Source organism: Oncorhynchus mykiss, chromosome 28 (genome assembly GCF_057628025.1).
Source record: "Oncorhynchus mykiss isolate SJ-2025 chromosome 28, ASM5762802v1, whole genome shotgun sequence".
Lineage (NCBI taxonomy): Eukaryota > Metazoa > Chordata > Actinopteri > Salmoniformes > Salmonidae > Oncorhynchus > Oncorhynchus mykiss.
In genome coordinates, this window is record NC_143049.1 from 31410440 (window position 1) to 31422514 (window position 12075).

At 45.0% G+C, this 12075-nt stretch overlaps 1 protein-coding gene across 2 annotated transcripts in view; it reads left to right on the plus strand.

The window, feature by feature from the left end:
- The window catches only part of kcnn1a (potassium calcium-activated channel subfamily N member 1a), a 61268-nt gene that overhangs the window by 23699 nt on the left and 25494 nt on the right, over positions 1–12075 (plus strand). For both annotated transcript variants that reach the window (XM_036966139.2, XM_090225047.1), the window contains exon 2: positions 8702–9151. In XM_036966139.2, the coding sequence (XP_036822034.2) occupies positions 8702–9151 (450 nt within the window). The remainder of the gene's footprint in view (positions 1–8701; positions 9152–12075) is intronic.

Consider the following 12075-nt stretch of genomic DNA (forward strand, 5'->3'; position numbering starts at 1 on the left):
TAGCACGCACAACTAATACCATATTAGCACGAACAACTAATACCATGTTAGCACGCACAACTAATACCGTGTTAGCACGCACAACTAATACTGGGGTAGCACGCACAACTAATACCATATTAGCACACACAACTAATACCGTGTTAGCACGCACAACTAATAATGGGGTAGCACGCACAACTAATACCATATTAGCACGCACAACTAATACCGTGTTAGCACGCACAACTAATAATGGGGTAGCACGAACAACTAATCTCGGGGTGGCACGCACAACTAATACCCAGGTATTACGCACGACCAATACCCAGGTAGCAAGCACAACTAATACCGTGTTAGCACGCATGACTAAAACCCGGGTAGCTCGCACGACTAATACCTGGGTAGCTTTCATGACCAATACCCTGGTAGCTCACACGACTAATACCTGGTTAGCCCGCAAGTCCAACACCCAGGTAGCACGCACAACTAATACTGGGGTGGCATGCACAACTAATACTGGGGTGGCACGCACAACTAATACTGGGGTGGCACGCACAACTAATACTGGGGTGGCACGCACAACTAATACTGGGGTGGCACGCACAACTAATACTGGGGTGGCACGCACAACTAATACTGGGGTGGCACGCACAACTAATACTGGGGTGGCACGCACAACTAATACTGGGGTAGAACGCCGACCAATACCCGGGTAGCACACACAACTAATACCGTGTTTGCACGCACAACTAATACCGGGTTAGACCCAGTTACTACTCATGAATAATCCCCGGGTATTAGCAAGCACAACTAATACCCAGGTAGGAGGCACTACTAATACCTTGGTATTAATACTCACTACTAATACGCACAACTAATACCCTGGTAGTACGTACAACTAATACACGGGTAGTACACATTACTTCTAATACCCTGGCAGCACGCACAATACTACCTGGGTTTTAGTATGCACAACTACTACCCGGGTAGTGAACATGACTTCTAAAACCCGGATAGTACACACGACTTCTAATACCTGGGTACTATGCATTACTAATACCCGGGTAGAACACGCGGCTAATACCGGGGCAGTATGCACGACTAATACCTGTGTATTAGTACGCACGACTAATACCCTGGTAGTACACATGACTAATTCCCAGGTAGTACGCACAACTACTAATACCCGGGTATTAGCACGCACGACTAATACCTGGGTATTAGTACGCACGACTAATATCCGGGTAGTACCCATGACTAATACCCGGGTATTAGTCTGCACGAGTTATACCCAGGTAGTACGCATGACTAATTACCAGGTAGTACACACAACCAGTAATATCTGGGTATTGGCAGTGCATACTAACAATACCCGGGTACTAAATACTAATAATACCCGGGTAGTATGCACCAGCATTATCTATGTTTAGATTTATCGTTGACTTGACTCTCTGAATGTGTTCAGCACGTATGTCGTGATCAACTTATCAACAAATTCAGGGAGTCAAGTCAATGATAACTTCCAGGAAATTTCGTAAAATTTCAATTCATGACTTCATGAGAACACCTCATAGATCTATGGACAATTTTAGAAAACGAGAACTGAATTCCAAATCATTCTCTGAATTGTCTGGAATTGATAAAGTAATGAGTTCCTACTGTATATTTATCCCAAGAGAGTCCCACAACCTTTAGTTTGAACACTCTGATCACTCTTAGAAGAAAGGGTTCTACCTGGAACCAAAAAGATTCTTCAAATGGTTCTCCAATGGGGACGGCCGAAGAACCCTTTCAGGTTCTAGATGCTGTAGCACCTTTTTTTCTAAGAGTGTGTGTCTCCTTTCGAGGGGACAGCTTTATGTGTCCTAATTAGTACACTATTGTGATGCTGCTGAACGCCCAGTGCATTATTAGCCCGAACAATGACCCTTCAACACGGGCATATACCTGTCTTGTCGTCTCTGTTTTCTTCTTCTTCTTCTTGTTTTGGACATAATTCATTTTTCTTTTCATCTCAGAGGAGACAAGGGGGATGATAATGCCGCTTCAGGAAGCTTGTAATTGTGCCTGTTATCAAACTGCAGTCATTTTAGCCACATGATTTGCTCAAAGGGCGACCCATACTGATTCCACGGAGGAAAACTCCCACTGGGTTGTCTTTTCTTCGGGGAAATGCATGCTGACTGTTGTACATGGGATTGTACTTTCTTAGAAAGACTACCAATATACTGAACTAAAATATAAACGCGATGTGCAGCAATTTCAACTGTTTATCTGAGTTACAGTTCATACAAGGAAGTCAGTCAATTGATTTGACATGACTGGGCTGGGGATGTCACATGACTGGGCTGGGGATTTCACATGACTGGGCTGGGGATTTCACATGACTGGGCTGGGGATGTCACATGACTGGGCTGGGGATGTCACATGACTGGGCTGGGGATTTCACATGACTGGGCTGGGGATTTCACATGACTGGGCTGGGGATGTCACATGACTGGGCTGGGGATGTCACATGACTGGGCTGGGGATTTCACATGACTGGGCTGGGGATGTCACATGACTGGGCTGGGGATTTCACACGACTGGGCTGGGGATTTGACATGACTGGGCTGGGGATTTGACATGACTGGGCTGGGGATGTCACATGACTGGGCTGGGGATGTCACATGACTGGGCTGGGGATTTCACACGACTGGGCTGGGGATTTGACATGACTGGGCTGGGGATTTGACACGACTGGGCTGGGGATGTCACATGACTGGGCTGGGGATTTGACATGACTGGGCTGGGGATTTGACATGACTGGGCTGGGGATTTGACATGACTGGGCTGGGGATTTGACATGACTGGGCTGGGGATTTGACATGACTGGGCTGGGGAATTGACACGACTGGGCTGGGGATTTGACATGACTGGGCTGGGGATTTGACATGACTGGGCTGGGGATGTCACATGACTGGGCTGGGGATTTGACACGACTGGGCTGGGGATTTGACATGACTGGGCTGGGGATTTGACATGACTGGGCTGGGGATGTCACATGACTGGGCTGGGGATGTCACATGACTGGGCTGGGGATTTCACACGACTGGGCTGGGGATTTGACATGACTGGGCTGGGGATTTGACACGACTGGGCTGGGGATGTCACATGACTGGGCTGGGGATTTGACATGACTGGGCTGGGGATGTCACATGACTGGGCTGGGGATTTGACATGACTGGGCTGGGGATTTCACATAACTGGGCTGGGGAATTCACATGACTGGGCTGGGGATTTCACATGACTGGGCTGGGAATTTCGCACGACTGGGCTGGGGATTTCACATGACTGGTCTGGGGATTTGACATGACTGGGCTGGGGATTTCACATGACTGGGCTGGGGATTTCACGTGACTGGGCTGGGGATTTCACAAGACTGGGGATTTGACATGACTGGGCTGGGGATTTCACATGACTGGGCTGGGGATTTCACATGACTGGGCTGGGGATTTCACATGACTGGGCTGGGGATGTCACATGACTGGGCTGGGGATTTCACATGACTGGGCTGGGGATTTCACACGACTGGGCTGGGGATTTCCTTTCAATTATATTTTTGTTGAGTATTTCTTAGTTAACCATGAGGCTATGCTGTTTACCGTGTACACTGTACATACAGTGTAGTACACAGGAAGGATTCTATAAGCAATTGGTCGCACAGTTTACATTGAAATGTCGTTGTTATACTGTCTATCGTTGTTATACTGTCTATCAAAGTACGTTTACACCTTTCCTTAGACCATTTTCAAGGCCACATAGACAGGCATAGTATGAATGGGTGGTGGTGTTTTACATGTTTATTAGTAAGACATACAGAGATCCTGGCTGGCCCTGTTGGTTGGGTTGAACAGCCCTGGTGCCTGCTCGCCTGTCACAGAAATATGACAACATGACAAACCGTCAGCTATAGCCTATAGCTCTCCTTCTCAACAGGGGCAGGCTGAGGAGGTCCCCAGGGGTCTGTCCTCTCTTTATTTCCTTCCCTCTCTCCACCCCCCCTCATGTCCCTCCATTTTCTCTGTATGAGTTGGCCCCCTCCACACATGTGCCACATGTCCGAATACACATATTATGCAGCCACACACAGCAGGCAGGCAGGCACACACACACACACACACACACACACACACACACACACACACACACACACACACACACACACACACACACACACACACACACCTCTCTCCCTGCCCACCATTGTCCAGTTGAGCTTTTCAGTTATCCCTGGCTACAGACAGTCTATCGCCAGGCCTTCTCCGATACTTGGCCAAGACACGCACGCGCACACACACACACACACACACACACACACACACACACACACATACACACACACACACACACACACACAAACCCACACACACACAGGTTGGCTGTACAGTGCACTTTTTCAATTTCAGGAGTTTGTGTGCGCCTTAAAAACAGAGGTGCAGTAGCTCCTTCACGTCCAAAAGGAGGGGAGTATTCTATTAGATTGGAGCTGGTTAAAGGGATGAGTAAAGGAGGGGGTATTCTATTAGATTGGAGCTGGTTAAAGGGATGAGTAAATGAGGGGGTATTCTATTAGATTGGAGCCGGTTAAAGGGATGAGTAAAGGAGGGGGTATTCTATTAGATTGGAGCTGGTTAATTGGACGAGTAAAGGAGGGGAGTATTCTATTAGATTGGAGCTGGTTAAAGGGATGAGTAAAGGAGGGGAGTATTCTATTAGATTGGAGCTGGTTAAAGGGATGAGTAAATGAGGGGGTATTCTATTAGATTGGAGCCGGTTAAAGGGATGAGTAAAGGAGGGGGTATTCTATTAGATTGGAGCTGGTTAATTGGACGAGTAAAGGAGGGGAGTATTCTATTAGATTGGAGCTGGTTAAAGGGATGAGTAAAGGAGGGGAGTATTCTATTAGATTGGAGCTGGTTAAAGGGATGAGTAAAGGAGGAGGTATTCTATTAGATTGGAGCCGGTTAAAGGGATGAGTAAAAGAGGGGGTATTATATTAGATTGGAGCTGGTTAATTGGACGAGTAAAGGAGGGGGTATTCTATTAGATTGGAGCTGGTTAAAGGGATGAGTAAAGGAGGGGGTATTCTATTAGATTGGAGCTGGTTAAATGGACGAGTAAAGGAGGGGGTATTCTATTAGATTGGAGCCGGTTAAAGGGATGAGTAAAGGAGGGGGTATTCTATTAGATTGGAGCTGGTTAAATGGACGAGTAAAGGAGGGGGTATTCTATTAGATTGGAGCTGGTTAAAGGGATGAGTAAAGGAGGGGAGTATTCTATTAGATTGGAGCTGGTTAAAGGGATGAGTAAAGGAGGGGGTATTATATTAGATTGGAGCTGGTTAAAGGGATGAGTAAAGGAGGGGGTATTCTATTAGATTGGAGCTGGTTAAAGGGATGAGTAAAGGAGGGGAGTATTCTATTAGATTGGAGCTGGTTAAAGGGATGAGTAAATGAGGGGGTATTCTATTAGATTGGAGCTGGTTAAAGGGATGAGTAAATGAGGGGGTATTCTATTAGATTGGAGCTGGTTAAAGGGATGAGTAAAGGAGGGGGTATTCTATTAGATTGGAGCTGGTTAAAGGGATGAGTAAAGGAGGGGGTATTCTATTAGATTGGAGCTGGTTAAAGGGATGAGTAAAGGAGGGGAGTATTCTATTAGATTGGAGCTGGTTAAAGGGATGAGTAAATGAGGGGGTATTCTATTAGATTGGAGCTGGTTAAAGGGACGAGTAAAGGAGGGGGTATTCTATTAGATTGGAGCTGGTTAAAGGGATGAGTAAATGAGGGGGTATTCTATTAGATTGGAGCTGGTTAAAGGGACGAGTAAATGAGGGGGTATTCTATTAGATTGGAGCTGGTTAAAGGGACGAGTAAATGAGGGGGTATTCTATTAGATTGGAGCCGGTTAAAGGGATGAGTAAAGGAGGAGGTATTCTATTAGATTGGAGCTGGTTAAATGGATGAGTAAAGGGGGGGGGGGTTCTATTAGATTGGAGCTGGTTAAAGGGATGAGTAAATGAGGGAGTATTCTATTAGATTGGAGGCGGTTAAAGGGATGAGTAAATGAGGGGGTATTCTATTAGATTGGAGCCGGTTAAAGGGATGAGTAAAGGAGGAGGTATTCTATTAGATTGGAGCTGGTTAAAGGGATGAGTAAAGGAGGGGGTATTCTATTATATTGGAGCTGGTTAAAGGGATGAGTAAAGGAGGGAGGGATGGAGGAAGGGAGAGAAAGAGAGAGAGAGGGAGTTAGAGGAGGAGATAGGCAGAGAGTTGCAGTGCTTCATTTAAACTGTTCTGCACTGTGGCTTTTCAATTTGATTAGGAGGCTCCATTTCATACGGGATGGATGCTGTGTGCCATTCAGAATGAAATTGAAGCGTTCGCCGGGGCAGACAGCCATCCTGTGTCTCCTCCTGAAGGAGGATCAGCGGACAAGGTCAACTGCGGCCTGTTGTGCCCCTCATGGAACACTTTGTGTCCCAATGGCACCCTATTCCTCATTCAGTCCACTATAGAGGGTATAGGGTGCCATTGGGACGCATAATTATTGTCGGGGGTGAGAAACAGGAAAGAGCACCCTCAGCAAGGCAAAGAGTGGTTTTAAGTGGATATTATTAAATGCATCATATGTTTTGTTTATTCTGTTTTTAAGTCAAATACGATTAACTGAAATGCATGGTAAATTCACCAAAATGAAACGCATCACAATAGAGAATCAGTAGTTAAAATGTAAAACTGTATATTATGTGTTGTGAGGAAGGTACAGTGTGAGCTCTTTTGGGATATCCATGTGAGATTTGCCTGCAGAAAAAGGTTATGTATTACCTGTACCTCCATCTTACCTTCTTGTATTTCTCTTGTGCTGTCTCCTAGACGATATGGACACCCCCATCTAGCAGTCAGTCAGTCAGTCAGCAGTCAGTGGTAAATTTTCAACCACCAAGAGAGTCTGCAGCATAATGGTCAGAAATGGAGACCAAAGCCAAGGGCAGAAGTGCATTCTTCCATCTCCCATCTCTCTCCATCAATCCTGTTCATTATGTTATTGGAATAACCTGCCATGGCTGCTTTTAGTTGACTTCCCTTGGTCTGATACGCCAGTCAAGTCATGTCTATTTGCTTTGATCGATTGCTTTGTTCAGTGATTTAAATGACAATCTTTGTCATTGTGTTTTATTTTCATGAAATAAAACACATGAATGGTAATTTTATCGGGGGAATTAATGATGACAAATAGCCATCGCTAGGGAACTGTGATCGTCCCACCTTTGTAAGCGAAAGGAGAGGTGCTAATATCAAATGAAGTTTAAGATCTTTCAAGCAACCTTTATTGGTGCTGCGTTTATAGTAGGAATGCGCCACTATCTGAGATATGTTTCACAGAGAGGGTCTTAATGGCTCCGATCATGAAGCTATTTAAAAGAGTAAAGAGGATTAGAACACTGTGGTTCCCTCTAATCCTTAACCTTTAGTCTGGTCTGGTCTGGTCTGGTCTGGTCTGCGTCAGCAGATAGTGTCAGTGGGGCCGGACTTACTGTAGTACATTTTCATTATGGGGAATCAGAGTTTATTTCCGAACACATTTAGAGGCATTAGGGAGCTCACTCAAGCCAAATGAAAGGCAGTGTTGTCAAACACCCCCCGTTATTTCAGAACATGCACTGTTCCATGTGAAGTTTAACAAGCCATTATGATAATCTAAGTGAAGTCCCAGAAGAGCTGTGGAGATGCCACTGGAATGCACACTCAACTACCATTGTACATGCCTCTACACTTCCAAGGTCCGTGGAACTCCTCAGTTCCTCTGCTTTCCCACCAAACAAAAATTTTACCTCGCCTTGAATCTGCGCTGCAATACAATCACACTCTGGATCAAGGATTTACATTTGAGTCATTTAGCAGATGCTCTTATCCAGAGTGATTTACAGTAGTGTGAGTGCATATAGTTTCATACTTTCTCTTATAAGTCACCCATGGGAATCAAACCCACAATTCTGGAGTGGCAAATGTCATGCTTTACCAACTGAGCCACACGGGACGGCACAGAAAGGGCTGAGCAGGATCCCTCTTCAATTTAGATGCAGTTTTTGATACACAGAGAGGAGACGAAGACACATCTTTGAGTAAAGAATGTTCTTGTTTTCCTCTTGCAGAAACTCTTGATTCAGTTTTTCCTGCTTCTCTGATTATAGAAGCATCACTCACTCAGTCACTCCGTCTTTTTGGACACCCCATCTCTGGGCTCTGCAGGAAAGAGTGTTTCTTTAACAGGAAACAAGGTCACGCAGCACATTAATCTTTCATGACTAAATTTGTGCTGCGCAAAGAGGACATTTTCTGCACTTTGTAGGGTCCACTATTAGTTATATGGCTTTATTTATACATTCATCTCCATTCATTATTCATGTGCTTTTGCCCTGCAGATGTGGATGCGCTTTTCTTGAGGGACAGCTGATATGAGTGCGATGTACAACAGAACACACAACACAGAGATTGCACTGATTTAGTGCAGGGCAGTGTTTCTGGTTCGTGCTTCTGGTTTGTGGACCGGCTCCGGTCCATGGGACATTAGTCAAATTGAAGTTATAAAGGAAAGGTGCTCCTCCCATTCTCTGACACCAGACTGATTGGTGGTTTGTTTCTCTAACAACCTCTTGTGTTTTTGTTGCCAGGCAACCACTGAGCAGAAGAAGCTGAGCCATGCTGGATCCAAGCCCTGCCTCTCCGAGAGCAGCGGCCGACTCCCTCAGATAGCCATGAACACCTGCAAGTACAATGGCGGCGTAGTGAGACCACTGGGCAGCCTGGCGTCGTCGCGGCGCAACCTAGCAGAGCTCGACTCGGAGACGCAGCCCCTCCAGACGTTGCACAGCTCCGGCCTGGAGGTGGTGGTATCAAAGGGCAACGGCGAGGACCCCAGCAAGGCGTCCAACGAGAGCCTGGTCAGGGACGGAAACGGTGCTCCTGTGAAGAAGAACAAGGACATTGGCTATAGGCTCGGCCACCGGAGGGCGCTCTTTGAGAAACGGAAGAGACTCAGTGACTACGCCCTCATCTTTGGAATGTTCGGGATCGTCGTCATGGTGACTGAGACTGAACTGTCCTGGGGAGTTTACGGCAAGGTAATTAGTGTGGGTGGTCTTTTTGTTTGTTGAATAACTCCAATGCTGAAATTCTCTGAGTCGCTATACACAATTTCCCCACTGTGGGGGAAAACACGAGGGAGTTCTCATAGACCGGCAGCAAAAAAAGCCTCATGTTGTTTATGAATGCATTTCACACTACTTTTAAATTCTAATTGGATTGTAAGGCTCGTATGAATGTCCTGCTTAATATATTGTTTGTTTCATCCTCACAAATCAACTGCATTACACTTAAACACTTCAAATTCAACCAGTAAAATGTCAATGAGCATTAGCATTCTAGCCAACTGCTGCATCCAAAAATAGGATCTTTGCAACTATCACAACCAAATGTAATCTTAGCAACTGTTCAAGCAATAATCAAAACAACATTGTAATGCTATGAGAGCTCCCCCAAAAATGATTTAGTTTTGAAGTTATTACTACGTAAATCTAGGCTATGTTTAATGGCTGCAGATGGCAAACGGCAATTGTTTTCCCCCATACTTGTTTATGACGTGAATAACGACTCTGAGTATGCTATGTTTAGATAGGAAGTCATGTTAAACATGGTGAACACATGGTGAACTTCAGAGATATTTGTGTAAGTAGAATGACAATGTTTGCGATTCAAAAAATGTCAGAGCTTGGCCAAAGGACTGTTTTCACTAGGCTGCTGCTGGTATTTTGAGAGTCACTTTGAAGCCTGCCCTGCAGCCAAACACAACGCTGCCCAATCAGAGAGCTGCTTCAAAGTGTCGGACATTATCTCTGACCAGCACGTGGGAGTGTCAGGACAACCCAACATGGCGGCAGGCTGTTGTCATTTCAGGGTCGCCACGACCTGGTCACGACTCCCTGACCTATCATTAGCTCCATCAGCCAATCAATTTGGATTTGGGCAGTGCTTTCTGTACCAAACATTTGTCACAGTGCACTTAGGGAAAGGTTTGGCCCCAATGTTTACAAGACTGCACTGTTGGCTAGCGTCACCACATAGTCAATGCAACGAGCCAGCATTGATTGGCCTAAGTAATAGCTGGAACGGTTACTGCATTTTTTTACAACTGCATGAGGTCAAGTAAGATTGAGCAGCAATGTTTTGGTTAAGTCCAGCCAATTCTACACATTTATTTGAATTGTTAAATTCAATATTGCATATACAGTGGGGCAAAAAATTATTTAGTCAGCCACCAATTGTGCATGTTCTCCCACTTAAAAAGATGAGAGAGGCCTGTAATTTTCATCATAGGTACACTTCAACTATGACAGACAAAATGAGAAGAAAAAAAATCCAGAAAATCACATTGTAGGATTTTTAATGAATTTATTTGCAAATTATTATGGTGGAAAATAAGTATTTGGTCACCTACAAACAAGCAAGATTTCTGGCTCTCACAGACCTGTAACTTCTTCTTTAAGAGGCTCCTCTGTCCTCCACTCGTTACCTGTATTAATGGCACCTGTTTGAACTTGTTATCAGTATAAAATACACCTGTCCACAACTTCAAACAGTCACACTCCAAACTCCACTATGGCCAAGACCAAAGAGCTGTCAAAGGACACCAGAAACAAAATTGTAGACCTGCACCAGGCTGGGAAGACTGAATCTGAAATAGGTAAGCAGCTTGGTTTGAAGAAATCAACTGTGGGAGCAATTATTAGGAAATGGAAGACATACAAGACCACTGATAATCTCCCTCGATCTGGAGCTCCACACAAGATCTCACCCCGTGGGGTCAAAATGATCACAAGAACGGTGAGCAAAAATCCCAGAACCACACGGGGGGACCTAGTGAAGGACCTGCAGAGAGCTGGGACCAAAGTAACAAAGCATACCATCAGTAACACACTACGCCGCCAGGGACTCAAATAATGCAGTGCCAGAAGTGTCCCCCTGCTTAAGCCAGTACATGTCCAGGCCCGTCTGAAGTTTGCTAGAGAGCATTTGGATGATCCAGAAGAAGATTGGGAGAATGTCATATGGTCAGATGAAACCAAAATATAACTTTTTGGTAAAAACTCAACTCGTCGTGTTTGGAGGACAAAGAATGCTGAATTGCATCCAAAGAACACCATACTTACTGTGAAGCATGGGGGTGGAAACATCATGTTTTGGGGCTGTTTTTCTGCAAAGGGACCAGAACGACTGATCCGTGTAAAGGAAAGAATGAATGGGGCCATGTATCGTGAGATTTTGAGGGAAATGCAAGGGCATTGAAGATGAAATGTGGCTGGGTCTTTCAGCATGACAATGATCCCAAACACACCGCCCGGGCAACAAAGGAGTGGCTTCGTAAGAAGCATTTCAAGGTCCTGGAGTGGCCTAGCCAGTCTCCAGATCTCAACCCCATAGAACATCTTTGGAGGGAGTTGAAAGTCCGTGTTGCCCAGCAACAGCCCCAAAACATCACTGCTCTAGAGGAGATCTGCATGGAGGAATGGGCCAAAATACCAGCAACAGTGTGTGAAAACCTTGTGAAGACTTACAGAAAACGTTTGACCTCTGTCATTGCCAACAAAGGGTATATAACAAAGTATTGAGATAAACTTTTGTTAATGACCAAATACTTATTTTCCACCATAATTTGCAAATAAATTCATTAAAAATCCTACAATGTGATTTTCTGGATTTTTTTTCTCATTCTGTCTGTCAAAGTTGAAGTGTACCTATGATGAAAATTACAGGCCTCTCTCATCTTTTTAAGTGGGAGAACTTGCACAATTGGTGGCTGACTAAATACTTTTTTGCCCCACTGTAGGTGTCTATAAGGTTTCTATTAACCACATTTTGTAGTAAATTTAGATGAATTGTCGTGTTGGTCTGAGTTTAAATTGAACTGATCCCTGAGTGACACAGCAGTCCTACCATATAGAATGCGCTACAATAAGGACGAGTCATTTTTCATCTTGCATGTCACATC